Source organism: Delphinus delphis, chromosome 13, assembly GCF_949987515.2.
Source record: "Delphinus delphis chromosome 13, mDelDel1.2, whole genome shotgun sequence".
In the NCBI taxonomy this organism is placed as follows: Eukaryota; Metazoa; Chordata; class Mammalia; order Artiodactyla; family Delphinidae; genus Delphinus; species Delphinus delphis.
Genome location: NC_082695.1, coordinates 68,142,983 through 68,161,175, shown reverse-complemented (window position 1 = coordinate 68,161,175; position 18,193 = coordinate 68,142,983). Strand labels below are relative to the sequence as shown.

Sequence of the window (18,193 nt, the reverse complement as noted above, 5' to 3'; positions counted from 1 at the left end):
AAATGAGTCCTCATTCTCATCAGTCTTCCTGTATACAGACTACATGGACCCTGGGAAAGGAAACCCATATCAAATGACTACATTACGGCCTATTCATTCAAGTGAATAGAACTGAAGATTAAGTTTGAAAGGAGCCCTTCAAACCTGTTTACCTATCTGAAGGCCTAAATTTTTTTCAGGTTGGATCCATTTGCCTTGTTTTGTGACCAATATCAAAATTAAACAACAGAAAAAGATGAAAAAACAAAGTCAAAGCCCAACTTTTAGCTGAATCATTACAGAAATGAGGAAAATTTAATTCTTCTTCCTACAGGTCTACCTCTGAAAAGAAATAATCATGAGCTACCCTCTAACCAAAATAAGTGAGGCAAAAAAGAGCAATATCCATGGATTCCAGAACATTCAGTACTGTTTCTTTCAGCGTCTGCACCACTTCAAAATATATATAAAAAGAAAAACTTTTCATCTTATTATTCGGTTATTGAGTCAATACATTACCAGCATAAAGATATTTGGAAGCACTATTCAAATTTTTATTTTTCATTTAGAGATTTATATGTTATAGCCATTATAATTAAAATAAAATCCACTGCTCTAAAGGCAAAAAAAACCAACCCAAACAAATAAACAAGCACACACACACACACACACACACACACACTGCAAATTTTCATCATTAGTGAGGCTGTAAAATGGAATTAATTAGGAAATTATTTTTCTAATATTTTTCTATTAATGAAAACTCCTTCCTTACACATAAGTAGTGGGTCAACTTGAACCAAATTTTGTTTTGGAAAATCTCATCATGTTATGTTAATTGTTGAGATTCTTCTATTGTTTTCCAAGCTAATTTAGGCAAAAAGTCAATCAAGACCGTGAGGAAATAAACATACATGTTTTTACATTTTTTCCTTTTTCTTAAAAAATATACATTGTTTTTACAAATATTAGGGTTTTTTTTTTAATCTCAAAAAGAAAAAGAAAGGAGTAGAAGAAGAGATGGAGAAGGAAGAGGAGGAGAAGGAAAAATCCACTTACCTGCCACTGCAACTTTTGCTGTCCGACTAATAATTGACCCAGAATCTCCTAAAGATGCCTCACATTGGTAGAGTCCCTCATCTGGCTTATGGTGCCTGGAGTGAAGTATGTTTTGTATCAACAGAGAGCCATTTGGAAGTTGCTGCTTCCTTTCGTCCATCCCCAAGGCAAGGTGGATGCCATCTTTCTTCCACTTGATAACTGGAGCTCCTCTGTCAGACTCTGCAGAGCAGTTCAGGAGGACATTTCCTCCCCGCATCGTGACGGCATCAGAAGGTTCCGACAGGAAGCGCAGTGATGTGAAAGACTTAATCTGGAAACCTGGAACATGAAAGTACAGGGAAATATGTTCACTTATTCAAATAGATCTCAGGAGCCAATCCCCTGCCTTTTCTTCACAAAACTTTTTCAAAACACCTGGGGGCTTTGAATAATGTCCAAGGCTAAATGAAACTTAAAATCAAGGATGTTTTGTTAAAGAAGTGAAAAAGTGTCCAATTGAAGTAACCACAATTAATGAAACTATCGGTCTCAAAAGTAATAATATAAAAAATTAAGAATTTATAGAAATCTAGGCATAGCCACCATCACATATCAATCAACACTTGAAAATTTAGACAGAATAGACTAATATTTTCCAAAGTAGCCATGGTGGGACTTCCCTGGCGGCACAGTGGTTAAGAATCCACCCGCCAATGCAGGGGACACGGATTCAAGCTCTGGTCCGGGAAGATCCCACATGCCACGGAGCAACTAAACCTGTGCGCCACAACTACTGAACCTGTGCTCTAGAGCCAATGAGACACAACTACTGAGCCCACATGCCACAACTGCTGAAGCCCGTGCGCCTAGAGCCTGTGCTCTACAAGAAAAGAACCACCACAATGAGAAGGCTATGGACCGCAACGAAGAGTAGCTCCCAATTGCCGCAACTAGAGAAAGCCCGCACACAGCAACAAAGACCCAACGCAGCCAAAAATAAATAAATATATATTTTAAATAAATAAATAAAGTAGCCACGGTTAGTAGTGGGGTAGCTAAGATTTAGGGTGCTATTTCTATCTCTGCATTCTGAGTTTAGTATCCAATAAATTTAAAAAGAAATCCACTCAGAGACAGTATTTCATTAACAATAATAACAAAAAACCAGCTCCAAACTGGCTGGGACAAGTTATTTAGAACAAAGCTCAGGTGTGTTTTAAATAGGTAAGAGATGCCACTTGCAGAAGCAAGTCAATAAAGCTACCACCTAAAGTCACAGACCCGTGATATGTCTCAATTTTCATCCAAATGTTGCTCACGAGCCAGGAAGTCTAGGTGAATATTATAGTTGGATTTTTTCTCATAAACATCTATGAACATAAGAAATCAACAGAAAGAATAGAAGGTTGTTTAAGAATCTGGAGGAGGTAAAACACCTACAATTAGTTTAAGTACATTCTTTTCAGGGCTGGCATCACAGCATTTGGCAGAATATTTGGTTGTTGAATCAAAGACTTTGATGAGGTCTCAGGAGGTCATGGGGCTCACCCTTTGCTCAGACAGGTGTATACCTAAATCACTCAAGCTCAATTACTTTAAATTTCATTTTCAATGATTTCTGGGCCTAGGGATTCTACAATATCCCTTGCTTTCAATATTGAATCATTCTTAGAGTCTTAACTGAATTTTCTTGCTTCCATTTAATCCCATTTTTCTCCTGAATCACCCTGTGTAACAGTGCGGAGGAGAGGAACACATTTAATTTCTTTAAAAATACTCCCTCCCCTAAGTTATGTTTGGCTTCAATCTTCCAGGATAACAATCTCAACTTCATTAGCTTCCTTAATTTTTCTGTGACGGGAACAATTTTTGTCATACTTGGTGAAAATGTTCCAGTTTTCTGTTATTTAAAAGGCAGGCACCTAAATTGCTTATCATCAGTACTCTTATAATAAAGGATTGACCCGTACTGGCACCAATGGACAGACTCATTTCTAGCTTTGTATACTCCACTTTCAAGATAAAGCAGAACAGCTTCTCACCGTTTCTCCATGGTGTTATCTGCCATGTTCCCACAAACCCAATTTTTCTAAACCTTATATTCAAAATAAGTCTGTTACTTTATTGTTTCTGTTGAAATTTGCCCATCATTCATTGTCATACACTCATTTCATCCAACTAGGTCATTTACCCAAAGAAAGCAGCTGGAAGTTTGCTCAAATTATTATAAATTGTAAAATAACAGTGAGCATCGTGTCTACTGTAAATTATAATGGTAAAAATCCCAAAAGATACGGCCTCACCCTCTCATTGTCCAATAAGGTCCTCCTCCCGTCAGATTGTTTTGGTGTAGCCAGCCTAATTATTACTGCCCATCCCTCTAGTGGAAAGTATATCACATCAGAAGTCTGGATAATTAGCCCTTGGTCCTGGCTTTACTATTTAAAGATCTGGGACTCAAACAAGCCTTTTAAATCTTCAGAAGCTCAGCTCCTTCTGTGAAATGAGGGTGTTGAACTTGATGATCTCTAAATTCAATATCCAGTTTGGGAACTTTCAGAATTAGGATGGGTTGAAGACATCCATCAAATGAATGCTGCTCTGAGCTTACTGAGCTGCTAACAGTGAACAGCTAGCTAGAGATACACCAAGGATGAGAAAGTAGAAAGAAGTTCTAATGTCCTTAAATGTCAAGATATTTCACTAGAGTAATACCTGCAATTTCCATACAAGTAGCATTAATAAGGCAGAAAAAAATTTAGAATTTAAGACCAGGCAACTATATTAAAAAGCACTGATTGCTTTTTTGTTCTTCCCGGGGCCTATATTTTAAACAACCACCTCATGTTGAACACCTTATTTATGTCACAGAACACACAGTATATTTCACACAGCTGTTTATGACACCATGTTAATGAGCATATGTGCCCATTATCACAAATAAATAATCCACTTAATCTGAAAGAAGAAGGTTATGACAGTTTTCAGCACTGTGAATACATAATTTGGGAAAGTTAAATAAAGATTAACATTTCTTCAGTACAACTATCCTTGCAGTTTGCTGGCAATGTGAGCTTTTGTGCTCCTTTTCACAATTATATTTTGAACATGTGACTCTGGAATAAAGGTGTCTCGCTGCTTGAAGTAACTTGCATTAGTTATTTCATTTTTAGAAAAGATGGGCATGGACCCAAGCAAATATAATCTGTTGAGAAATAAGAGGTGTGTCTCCAATGGTCCTGGTTTCAAAGTTTTAGCTCATGGTAGGGGCAAGCTGCCTCCACCCCCTTGGAGAGTATACACAGGCCTAAGAAATGTCTCAATGATAATTACACTGACTTCAATCTAGGCTATCCTCCTCCCTCTTCTCTTAGAGTACTAGTTCCCCTTGGAGGGATGGGCCTACCAGTGTATCATATCTTATAAAATAATTATATCAAATTGTTTCATCTAAAATTCAATGTGAAATCAACTACACTGATTTAATGTAGGAGCAGAGAAAGAAAGATGATAAAACGAAAGAAAGCAAAGAAGTACAAATAACATTTGGAACTTGTGGCTCAAAAAATAGTGGCTGGAATTTGGGCAGAGTTCCATGAGGATACAGGTCGCCTAGGAAATGGGTGAAAGATTTAATCAGAAAGCAATAGAAGAATGCTTTGGAAGAGTCAAAATGAAACTACCTACTTTACAATTTTACAGAGGATTTTACATTAGAATAACAATGGTGAGAATTTCATCCAGAAGAAAGCCAACAGGAGAAGTTTTCCCTTTGTTTTGGTTTGGTTTTATTTTTAAGATGCCCATGGTCATTCTGTTGAACCCTCAAATAGTAACATTTCTCAGTCTTGCTTCATAGAAGCAATCCTTTTGGCCTGCTATAAAATTACATAAGGTAATTATATTTAGAGAAATGTACTTGAGAATACCAAAATCCCATCCAGTAAGAAATTTGTATGAGTGAGTCTGATACCAGAGTTCATGATAAGAATAAGTGAGTCTCAGCCCTCTCTCTCTCCAAATTTTGTCTTGGGAAGATTCCTAAATCTTCTTTGTCTAGGATTTAGGCAAAGAGCCATATATGCATTTAACTAACTGGTATTGTTTCTTATCTGTGTTGGTCCAAGAAAAATAGAGTATCATATTTTCCTTAGACATTATTCTTTTTCTTCTTCTTCTTCTGAAAGATGGTAGTTCATAAGTAGATACGAACACAGCAAAACCTTTAATGTTTTCCCAATGAAAATATAGAGGAAGACCTACTCTTAAGAGGTGACCCAAAGGAGAAATATTAACATCTATTTGCTTTAGTTTTGTCAAACATAAATAAGCATAGGAGAAACACTCCTAGGGATATTCCAGATTTATATTAATTGAGCACCTAGAGATAGAGAAGATCCTCAGTGTGTTTTAGAAACTCACCAAAATGATCAAGCAAATAGTAAAAATGTTTCTATAAGATTAAGTCCCTTTGTGCTTGCTCTCCTTATCATATTCTTGTTAATTTCAAAGACCAGTCACAGAGGCAGACTTAGAATGGATTTTTAAGGTATGACATTTCATCTACAATATTAAACATTGCTAAGTGTGAAAAATAATTCCCTATGAAGTCAGAAACTCCTTTCCAAGTCCAATGTTTTAGAGCTTCTGCTTAAAGCAATAAAAGCTAAAAAGGAAATTTATGAAAAGTAGCATGAATGTAAAAAGAAGCTCCTAAAAGATTTTAAGATTAGAAAATGTCATACAAATCCCCATAGAACTTACTCTGCATAATTTTGTCTCTTTCAAATGATGAAAACTTTTACTTTGGGACCCCTGGAGAGTCTGTGGATCCCCAAATTCATGGAATCAACCCAGAAAGTTCTGCCATTATTATCTTTTCTTAGAAATATATTCTACTGCATCTGTTTCTCTTGTGTTAAGATAAAGAAAGAGAACTCCATTGAAAGAAATTAAAACTGTTCTATGGGTGACGGAATATAATCCATTTTCAATTAATCAAACATCACTTACATGTGCAGCTGCCACTCTGGAATCAGCCCTCGCAAAAGCTTATAATGTCTGTGAGGCTATGTGATGGAGGAGGGGATTTAAAAAACAAAACAGAAACCCATGAATTAACAGGTCCCCTAATTAATGTGAACATTACTTGGTTTAGGATATCAGATTATAAATCTGACACAGTGGTTCTTAAACTAAGGTCCCCAGACTTGGAAAAGCAACACCACCTGGGAACCTGTTACAAATGCACGATCTCAGTCTACACCCCAGACACATGCAATTGGTCAGCAACAATGCGGCAGAGTCCCACAATGTGTGCTTTAATTAGCCTTCCAGGAAATTCTCACATTCACTAAAGCTTGAGAACTGCTTCTCCAAAACTTCCAGCTGGGGAAGTTTGGGGATCCCTACAGCTTGGGGATCCTTGTGTTTTTTGAACTATCTTGTTATAATGTTCCATATTTGGTGCATTTGTGCAATATGGTCAATTCTAAGTAGAAAGATGAAGTTACCAGGATGATCCAGGAATGCGAATAACTGAATACCATTTCAACACTTTTTTTTTTTTTTTTTTTTTTTGCGGTACGCGGGCCTCTCACCGCTGCAGGCTCCAGACGCGCAGGCTCTGCGGCCATGGCTCACAGGCCCAACCGCTCAGCGGCTTGTGGGATCTTCCCGGACCGGGGCACGAACCCATGTCCCCTGCATTGGCAGGCGGACTCTCAACCACTGCACCACCAGGGAAGCCCAACACATATTTTATTAATATTTGTTGTATAGTTCTCTTTGAGAGGCTGAAAAAAAAGTAGGGAAAAGGCTAAGAAAGAGGGCTATTGGTGACGACACCTCATCTTTCCTTTGTTACCAGCCCTCTGGACACCAAATGGCCATACTGGATTAAGGAAAAAAAAAATTCTATAGTCAATTGAACATTTAGAATGTTCTTTGGAACATTCTTGGTTGTTCACACAAGGAGCTGTCAAAAGATTTCTTTTAATCAGCTGCAATAGCTATAATCCTCTTGCAAAAGAAGTTTTGGAAAATATATTATTCTTTATCAGATTACATTTCTTTCATTACCTTTTAGCTCCACAGTATAATTACAGCATTTAAAAATACTGGAACTCTAAACACTTGCCTGGGTGACCTGCCCCTCAGACCAGTTTAGTCTCCAGATGGGCAAAACCATATTAGCACTCATTCTGCTAGAGCCTTGGAGGTATACTTTATATGCTTCATATTAATGCAAAACATTAACTTCAGCCAGCCCAGAGTGAGAAAGTGTATCTAACCAAAGCCAGAACCAATGACCACAGTGGTTTCTGTGAAGTATCAGTGCTTTTTTTCGACTACATAAGAGACATGGTAAAAATACTTGTCAGAAGATGTGGTCATATCTTTAAAGGATGGTGTGCATTCCAGCCCTTCAGAGAGACTATGTTCAAGCCATTCGACTTCAAGTTTTTATTACAACAAACGGAAATCAGAAATGAATGAGGTTTTATGGCATTTATTACTGAATTTCAATAAGGCAAAGACTTAACAGGAAGAAACACGAGTGCATTTTACTATGGGAATTTATTAAGTATCATTAAAATGTAGGGAAACAGGGCTTCCCTGGTGGCGCAGTGGTTGAGAGTCCGCCTGCCGATGCAGGGGACACGGGTTCGTGCCCCGCTCCGGGAAGATCCCACATGCCGCGGAGCGGCTGGGCCCGTGAGCCATGGCCGCTGAGCCTGCGCGTCTGGAGCCTGTGCTCCGCAACGGGAGAGGCCACAACAGTGAGAGGCCCGCGTACCGAAAAATGTAGGGAAGCAATGGATGAAATGAAAAATTTTAAAGGATAGTTCCAGTTTCTCCCCCATTAGCATCTCTAGATTTAGCCAATAAAAATTAAAGATATCAGTTACACTTGAATTTCAGATAAACAACAAATAACATTTTAGTATATACGTGCTTAATAAATGCTGATATGAAATAAATATTGCATAGGACATACTTAGGCTAAGACATTTTTTGTTATTTATTCAAATTTCAAACTTAACTGGCCATACTGTATTTTATCTGGCAATTTTATCCCCCATGAAATTATTTCCCTGAGGCCATCGCAAAAGTAAGCAAATAGTATATGAATTCATACTACCCTTCTCAGTTCTGACGTATCTACCAAGAGTGAACTCTTGGAAAATTACCATGACTGAATCAGGAAAAGTGATTTTAGTGTCAGGACACTTGCTGACCTAGTCCAGTACCACCAAATATACAGGTAGAAAGGTTGCTGAATCTGTTTTGTTCTTAACACAGCAATCCTTCTTTTTCTCTTCCCTTTACAAGACAGGGAGCAAAATTCAGAAATATAAATACAGGATGTGAAGTTCAAGAAGCCATGGTCCCACACAGAGGCTCCCCATCACACATTCTGAGCACGTGGCATCTTCCACAAAGCAGTGGAGGCTTTGCAGAGAGATCTGAGGTTTTTATAGGGCAAGAAGTGTGTGCCCCAGGCAACTGTCTGAGTGTCCGCTGGCTAAATCCAATGGAAAAGAAAAATGATAAGGGCCAAGGTAGAGTGGGGGAGTAGCTTTCTCATCTCTTTGCTGCTTCAAGAGCTGAATCTCTAAACCACAGCTTGATTTTGCTGTGTGATACTGGGCAAATTGTAATGGGATTATTTTTCAGCTCAACAGGTAACACAGTCTGACTTCTAGGTTATCATTCCCTAGGTCTCATGCAAAATTAACACTTAAAAGAGAAACTTCGATGTGCTGCTTAATCTGCCCTGGGTTTGAACCTTTATCCCCTGCCTCATTTTGGTAAAATGTAAGCTGGCTTTCTCCTCCCTTGTGTTTTTCATCAGTAGGGGGACGGACTGCTTTTTATGAATACACAGCTGTCAACTGGAACACTGAGAAAGGTTTTTCAGAGTATTTAGAAAAAGTACCAGGTAATGGTATCTAGTGTATAGGAATCTCTCCATCCAGATGGCAGTGAAAAGTGGACAAGCATTGGAATGTCAGGTATTGTTAAGAGACCAATCAACTTTCAGAACTTTATTATTAATCAAGTTGCCCATATTTACTATACACAGATAAGAACATATAAACATAAAACCAAATGTCATAATACTCGCTCATAATCCTGCTTCACCTGGTGACAGCCACTGTTGAAATTTATATGCATTTCCTTGTAAGAAATGATTCAGTTTTTGATTCATAGTAATTTGCTATTTTATCCACATGTTTGTAATAATATGAGAGAGAGACAGACAGAGAGAGAGAGAGGGGTTATATCCTGATCTCTCTTCCTCTTCTTACAAGGACTCTAATCCCGTCATGAGGCCCCCAACTAAACCCAAAGGTTCCATCTCTAAATATACACCAGGAGTTAGGGCTTCAACATAAGAACTTGCCAGGGCAAGGGCGGTGGGAGGGGCACAAATATCCAATCCATAACAGGCGAAGAATAGGTATCTAGGGGAAGAAATCTGCGGGAAACAAGACCAAGAGGTCACAGGGAGACGTGTAAGACCTGGTAGACAAGCAAAATAACTTTGCTTTAACACTGACAAAGAAGGAAACCAAGTGGAGAGTTTTCAAGACAGTGCAAAGGTCCAACTTATGTTATAAAAACAGTAGTTTTGAATAGGGAAAGACACTCCCATCCCCCAGCCAGGACACTGGAGACACTTTTGGTTGTAACAGCTGGGAAGGGTGCTACTTGCATGTAGTGGGAAGCGACCAGGGTTGCTGCTACCCATCCTACAATGCACAGAACAACCCTTCAGAGGACAGAATTATCCAGTCCAAAATGTCAATTGTGCTGAGGTTGAGAAATCTTCTTTTAAAAGAATCATCCCGGTTGCTGTTTTGAGAATAGGGGTCATTGGAAGAAGAAGGGAAACCAGTTGGGAGGCTAGTGAGAGATGATGTGACTTGATAAGAAATGGTCAGATTCAGGATCTATTTTTAAAGGTAGAGTCAGTGGGGTTGCTGAGGGATTAGATATGGATTGTTGAGAAAAGAAAAGAGTCCAGGATGAGTCCAAGTAGATCAATAGAGCAATTTACATAATTTATATGCAAAAAAGGCACACTTGCAAAACAAAGCTCTCAGCACAAGGGGTCAGGAGACCTGAGTACTTCGCCTATCTCTGTCACTCACTAGCCCCTCTGAGTATGGGCTACACCCCTGGGAGCCGATGTCCTCAACAATGAAACAAGGAGTCAGACTGCATGACTTCTAGGTGTCTTCAGCTCTCTTGTTATAAAAGTCTATGAGTTCACACATATTAGCTTTGCTACTTACAAAAATCACCCTCAAATTTAGGAGAAAATTTGTTATATGAAGAGATCTGCCATAATCATGCTGTGATCAGTTTATCACAGACTTATATGAGAGCACAAAGACGTGCAGGTACTGAAGGTGCCAAGAGACCAACAACCCACCTTCGTTATCCATGAAATAGAGAGAAAGTCTAATCTTTTCTCTTGAAAATAAAAGACTGCAGAGGTCACTCTGCCAACAAAGCACAGGCTGTTTTATTATGATTCATGAGAAATGAAGCATTCATCTTGTGGAAACTGCTGAATATGTGAAGGATTAATTCCATAAAGGTCTGACAGGTCCTGGGAAAGCCTTGAAAATTCAGCAAACCTCATGGTTGATATTGTGGTATAAAGTCTGATGGGGGTACCCATACTGGTAAAACATTTGTGTTACAATGATCCCAATTTTCCCGACACAGAGGCCCAACAGTGTTTTTTATTAAAATGTAGTCATTCTGTTTTTTTCTTTTTTGAATTTTTGAATTTTATTTTATTTATTTTTTTTATACAGCAGGTTCTTATTAGTTCTCTTTGTCAGGATATTTACTGTATCTTGTCACAGCAGAAAGGTGAGCTTTTCCTGCTTAGTCTATGAAGGACATCAAGAAGGAAAACCCACAATGATAAGAGAAACATCAACATTGGAACTGAGAGCCAGTGAGCTTTGAACCACTCAGGAGGTCAGCCTTTATTAAAGGACCCATATAAACAACTTGTTTTATTCAATGATGATTTAGATTCTACAGGAGATGACTTAGAGAGCAAGGACGAAGTCTCTTTAAAGGATCAAAACCATAATGGGAAGTCTGAAAATGAAGACACACATGTGTATTTCTCATCTAAAAAGAGTTAATTGCATGCATGAGTTAGCTTTAGAAGTTTCTAGAAATGTTCGCATTACAGTCGTTCCTAGAATCCGGTGGTTATTACCTTGGACCCAGCATACTAGCAGGAGGGGACCAGAGTTGAAGGCACCCTGTGCCCAAACAGTGGCCAAGGAATGAGTGACCCGACCATATATATATATTTTAAAATGCATTATTCAAATGTATAAGATCGAGTCAATATCTGAATGTCTGGAATGCCACTATTGGATGCAATCTGGAAAGTTCTCTAGACTGAATTATTCATAAATCCTTTGCTGGTCAAGTCCTACTACAGACACCAAACAAAACAGAGGGCAAAGATTTCTCTAGGAGCTGTAATCACTATAGTAAAAGGCACTCTCAGTTCACTTGCTTTCCAATATGGCAGGACATCCAATAATATCTTAGAACTAGTTATAAATCTTAAGCCAATTAAATAATAAACATTAATCCTCATCAGCTCTCATTTTACAAAATGGAAAAGTTAGACCACAGGCCTGTACAGAGATAGAAAGTCTCCCTGCATAGCAGTGACAGTCCCAGCTCTTAGAAGTGATAGGTCTTTATTCAATGTCTCCTCTGGCTCTATTCTTTCTGTCACATATTTGTGAGAATTTCTTCCTTATTATACCACAGACTCCTGGGGAGCAGAAATGAATCACGTTTGTCTCTCTGTATCACACAGCCCTTAACTATCTCAGATGCATTTAATAAATATCTATTGAATAAAGTTACACTGACAAAAACATGAATAATTTAGGAGAATTGCCTATATCAGTGAAAGAAAATCATAACAGAGGTTAAAAAAAAAATGGATCTCATTCTCTTAGATTGGTTGTGAATGATAAAGATTACTCAATATTACTGTCAATAAAAACAAAAATTATCAATATTCATACTGATAATATTTCCTTGAGCAGTCTGAAGAAGGGTTGGCCAACTTTCTTTTCTATTAAGGGCCAGATAGTAAATATTTTTCAGCTTTGTGGGCCAAGAGGCAACACTGAGGATATTATATAGTTATTTCTAGGATGATTTAAAAGTTAACCATTTAAAAAATGTACAAACCATTATTTTAAAAAGAGGGTAAGGGCCAAATCTGGCCATCCCTCCAGGCTGTAGTCTTGACCCCTGTTCTAAGAAGATGATTCTGCTAATCATCTGCTAATTCACAGCGAAGGGGATGCAAGCTTGGAGCTGCCACCTTGTGCTAAACTCGCCACCCTCAAAGCTGCATTCCTCTCGGTAATGGATTTACCAGTTACGAAAACTTTAATAAGAATATTTGGTCTATAGGCACACAAGTGAAGTTCATTATAGTTGTTCATTCATTCATGCATCTCATTAAATATCTATTAAATGGCTATGTAGCTCCCCCACTACCTTGCTCCTTCTAATAGCCCTCTAGTTCAGGACCACAGACCACATGCTTCATCCATCCTCTCTCTTCCTGTCCTTCTCCTCGCTGCCTCTGGACACTCCCTGGCCTCTCTCATGTCCCTGCTGCCTGCTGTACCTATACCTCAGCAAACAGAGCGGTTGGGGATTCCGTGGAAAATGTATTCTTCTAATTACTGATGATATATGCAACCCATGCTATTATCATATCATCATTTACTAAAAAGCCCCAGAGAAAAGGAAAACAGTCTTGTTAGCTTTTTTCATCTTACACGAATAAATATTCAAGGTGAAGGGAAAAGCTATTTCTTTTGTTTTCTTGTTGCAATTAAGCCAGTACAGTCTAGCCTGCTCTGCTATAGCACAGTAGAGTTTTTCACTGGCTTTAAAGAGGCTATAAAATTTCAGTTATACATGATAAATAAATCCTAGAGACTGACTGTACAGCATGGTGCCTATAGTTAACAATGTTGTATATTTAAAAATCTGCTAAGAAGGTGGATCTTACGCTGTGTTTTTAATAACAAAAAAAAATAAAGAGGGTGGGAAGAGACTTTTGGAGACAATGGATATGTTTACGGCATTGATCCTGGTGATAGTTTCACAGGTTTACACTTATCTCCAAACTCATCAAGTTGTATACATTAAATATGTACAGACTTTGTATATTGATTATACTTCAATAAAGTTATTTTTAAAAAAGACATCTGGGTAACTCTCAGTCCTGAAGAGCTAGGGACTTATAGTATCACCAATGGTGAGCTGTGGGTTGCAATTAAGGTTGCTTCGCCACTTTTTACCATTCCTGGACAAACTTCTATCCAGTTGCTTTTTATGTATTTATCTTATTTGACCTTTAACAAATTCCTTTCACATTGTCTCTAATTGAAAAAAAAAATCAGTAAGGGTCAAAGCAAAGAAATGATCTTCTGTGTCTCAACTGAGGAAGAGTAAATGCCTTAAATTTATCTAAATAATAAACAGCAGGTTCCCTTGAATGATAGAAACTGTAATTCCACTGAGAGGTCCAAGTGTTACCATAACACACTCAGAAGTAAATGTATACACAATTCTCAGATGAAACGCAAAATTGAGAGCAGAAAATGTGCTGAGTTCATTGAGTGTGGTCCACAGGCCCCCATCTCAAGTGTGGGCTCCCTTATAATTCATCAGCTGGAGACACTTCCTCCCCTCACGGCCCACGATCCCAGACAAATGCATCTGCTTCTTATCTTGTTCTGCCCCACTTACAGGTTCTCACCTAATGCCTTCAGCTCTTTTAGCCTCATATTACCTAACGATCAGAACAGGCAGGGACTTAATATGTGTCACCAGAAGTTAAAGAGGGGGTTACTTTTGGTTGTATAACATTTTGATTTGTATGATATATACCAGAACTGTAATTTAAAAACCATAATTAGTATAAGTGTTAAATCGTATTAGCCAAAGCACTTACTACCTTTTAATGTAATCAAATAAATAAAATCTTCCCTCTCCCCTTTTCAATTCTTTTTCTCTCCAGTGAAAAAACAGCTTGAAAAATACGCCTTTGCTATTGCATAGCCACAGGAACGAATAATACAGACATGAAAAGGACTGATAATGATCAAAGTCACTTACATACAGTCAGGTTTATTATCCTGTGTAGGGGGTGGTCTGGAGGTTAGGGTTGGGGGTTATTTACCACCTTAAATCATGGGTCAAGGTCTGGGATGGTCTGGGAAGAGCCCACTGGAATAAAGTTGCCCTGCACTTCCATCAACAAACAGGAGACCCGGGCGCCTATGCATCAACAAACAGAATGGTGGGGGAAAAGGCTGGAGGAATAACACCAAAGCAGAAAACCTTTTTCTACCTTATTTTCTCCTTGAGACTGACCCTCAATCACAAAACCCAGATTTATTCCACATAACTGGATGTAGAAGAAACAAGGCATTTGATCAGCAGAATTTATAAGTATCAGGACTCCCAAATTTTGATTAGCCCAGAAAATCTGTATTGATCTATCAAATATATTAATATCTGATCTACTACTTTCAAAATCAAGAACTATGACTACCATTTTGTTTAAATCTCCTTCCCTATTTATGTTTAGCACTGATGAACGCATAATAGATAATAATTTTAAAAAGTGTTAGGTGGCGTTAGTCTCAGGACAAGAGAACATCTTTAACATGTTCAATGAACCAAAAATGAATAAAGGAAAGACAGTGAACATTTTGAGCTTCCTTTAGTACTTACTTTCCAGTAGGTCCAAAGTTTGGTTTACCCACTGCAGGATTCACCTGGAGTCTGCCATTTATGGGCAAGCAGGACCCAAAGAAGCTCATAACCAGACACTGTAGATTAAAGGCTTTCATGGATGCCCACTTGCGCATCTCCAAGATAGAAAGTCAGTAACGCAGTTTGTGAAGGTTTTAAAAGTAGCTTTTAGGTGGGATTGCTGTTGAACATCAGCATGTCAATTTTTCTTCACCACCAATGTTAAAAAAAAAAGTAAAATTTAACAAAAAATGTATAATAGGAGGACAGGCTAACTATGGCACTGTACTTTTTTTTTTTTTTTGGCAGTACGCGGGCCTCTCACTGTTGTGGCCTCTTCCGTTGCGGAGCACAGCCTCTGGACGCGCAGGCTCAGCGGCCATGGCTCAGGGGCCCAGCCGCTCCGCGGCATGTGGGATCTTCCCGGAGCGGGGCACGAACCCGCGTCCCCTGCATCGGCAGGCGGACTCTCAACCACTGCGCCACCAGGGAAGCCCAGCACTGTACATTTTGCTCTTGGCTAGTTTCAAGCTAAATCACTGGTGTGATCACTAGGATAGTCACATATTTTTTATATAAATCTGATACTTTTGAGACTGAAAGAGAACTCAATTTATAATTATGCCAGGACAACACGTATAAACTAGAATTGTTTGAGGCAACCTGGGAGGCATAGTCTCCGACCTATCACTGTTTTAAAGATGACACAGATGTTCAAACTTGCACTCTCTTTTGAAATCTGTTTATTTTTGTCAGATAGTGAGAAATCTTGTCAGGAGCTAGAAGCATTCAGAATGAACTATATTGAAATATAGTATATACATTTCTATTTCTGAAATGTATGATATACTGTCATGCTTCTGGAGTTTTCGTTAAATTTGTATTTAAAGAATGACTGCCTTATTCTCACTCAATGTTGCTTACTCCTTAATGGAAATGTCTTTGGGTAGGGGTAAAAGGCCAGTGTTTATTGGAACACCTCCTGGTAATAACTGGAAAGACATGGCTGTGGGTTCATCATACTGGCCTGGAGCTACAAAGAAATTGAAACCAAGTGATTAAAGATGTGATTTGTCTGAGTGAAGGGGACTGTGAACCAAAAACTATCACACTTCCCTGTCAGTTTGCAAAGTGACTGTGAAAAATGACACATGAATCATGGTACAAAGGACCGCGGCCACTCAGACACTATTAACTCCACTGGCTTTGACCATGAAGAATAACGGCAGAATGAAGTATGAGAGTTGGGATCATAGGCAAGAGACCTGTTCCATCACATTAAATGACTCACAACTCTATGTCCTTTTGCTTAATAGTGGTGGGTTCAATGCTTTGACACAAATAAATACGTTCAGGAAACCTTTCTAGTCAGTGCTGACATCAGCAACTAACAGTTTATCATGGCCACAGCTAAAAGCAGGGGAAAATTAAGTTGGTATTTTTGGTTGCATTAATTTATTAATTCATACAGAATACTTTTTTTTTTAAATTTACATAGTACTAATGGATCTTCATTTGACCACGTCAGGAGAGTGCGCAAATAACTACTAGATACCTTAAACACTAATCATAGTTTTGAAGTTCTTCATTTATAGGAGGGAAGAACAAGGGGATCAATACTTAAACCAATTATATGATTTCATTTTCAACCAGCTGATGAAATTATTACTATGTTGATTTTAGGGAGGAAAAAACTATAACAAATTATAATTTTCCCAATGGATGAGTTTGAATTTGAAATATTATCTTTGACTCCAAACTCCATTTCTGCCTGTCAGATTTGCTTCTCTATATCGGGACTCTACATTTTTTTTTTTTTTTTTTTCGGTCAAGGGCCAGAGAGTAGATATTTTTGGTATGTGGAGCAAACTATTCAACTCTACCACTGTAGCAGGGAAGCAGTGATCCCGAGTAATCACTAGAAATGAAAGCAAATAAAACCCCAAAACAACAACAACAACTAAACCCAAAGAAAAACCTAAACAAAAATAAATAAGTAAATTGTGCAACACACTAATAGGCTAGAATATATTACAATGATGTCCCTGTAATACCTCCAGTAAATAAATCTGGATAGGAAACAATCGTGTTTATGTAGCATTCTCTAACCCTCTCTTCCAAAGCCCTTTTCTGCCCTCCACCTCCTGGGTATCCAGTGCTCTCCTACTGGCATTAGTGTTCTCTTCTCAAAATTCCCTCTAGCCCTTCCCTTCCTGGCTGAATCTTACTTTCTAAACTCTTCTTTCTTCAGCTTCCCATTTTAAAAATCTATTCAAAATAGCATCATCTAGTGGAGAGGAAGTTTCGATCATTTTTACCTACCTTTAGGTATGATTGGCTAAAACAACTTAATATGACAACCTTAAAGTTATCACAATTTAGTAAAGTCTAGGCTGAGTTAAATTCAGTAACCATAAGTCTCTATGCTAGATATTGGGAGTGGGAATGTTTCTAAAGAAAGCAATGTATATCTGAAGCCATAAAAATTTAGGATTTAGTAAATTCACTCCTAAGAAGCTACCTCAAGAAAATAATTCAATGGGACAAAAATCACTGTATATATAAAAATGAAAAGCTCATTGCAATGTTTGATATCATAGCAAATCCAGCTATACTGAAACATATTAACTGTTTAATATTAGGGAAATAGATAAGTAAATCACAGAACACAAATATAATGATATAGTAGGAAATAATCAAAATTATCACCATGAAGACCGGGAAGAAACATGCAACAATAAGCAAATCATTGGGGTAGATCTGTGGATGATTGATTTGGGATTAAAATCCCTTCTACAACTAAAGTAATGTCATGAAGTCAACCACTGATTGAATATGAAAGATCTTTATACTGCATGAATGTTTCAGTATGATCTTAACGCACTCTGTATAGGTATAAACGCTTGTGTATGTAAAGAGGAAATCATCTGTAACTTCCTCAACCTAAAGCCTTTTACTAGAGAGGGAGATGTGGACTGCTGAAACCACAGCATGGACAAGCCCTCTGTCATATGACTGAATATCCTTTTTATAATTGTCAACTGTACCACTTCTGAATGACACAGACATGCACAGCTCTTTCTTTTTGTGCATTTTGTTTTGTTTTGTTTTGAAGCCTACTCCCTCATTCCTCAGAGGCCAGTTAGCAATGCAATAAATTAATTTGTACTTTGGAGTGAACTCTTTAATCCTTTTTTGTTCTCTCACCTCCCAATCAAACACACACTTTCACATTTGCATGTATTAACATAATGAAACACTAATTACACAGTGTCTAGGATAGGACCAGCAAAGCACTTCAATCAATCTCAATAACTTGCAT

At 38.1% G+C, this 18,193-nt stretch overlaps 1 protein-coding gene across 1 annotated transcript in view; it reads right to left on the bottom strand.

Moving 5' to 3' along the window:
• Positions 1-14,987, bottom strand: part of DCC (DCC netrin 1 receptor) — a 766,342-nt gene extending 751,355 nt beyond the window's left edge. Inside the window, exons 1-2 of the mRNA XM_060027782.1 lie at positions 14,879-14,987; positions 1,039-1,359 (exon numbers count right to left, since the gene is read on the bottom strand). Coding sequence (XP_059883765.1) covers positions 1,039-1,359; positions 14,879-14,987 — 430 coding nt within the window. The remainder of the gene's footprint in view (positions 1-1,038; positions 1,360-14,878) is intronic.
• Between the last annotated feature and the right edge of the window lie 3,206 nt (positions 14,988-18,193).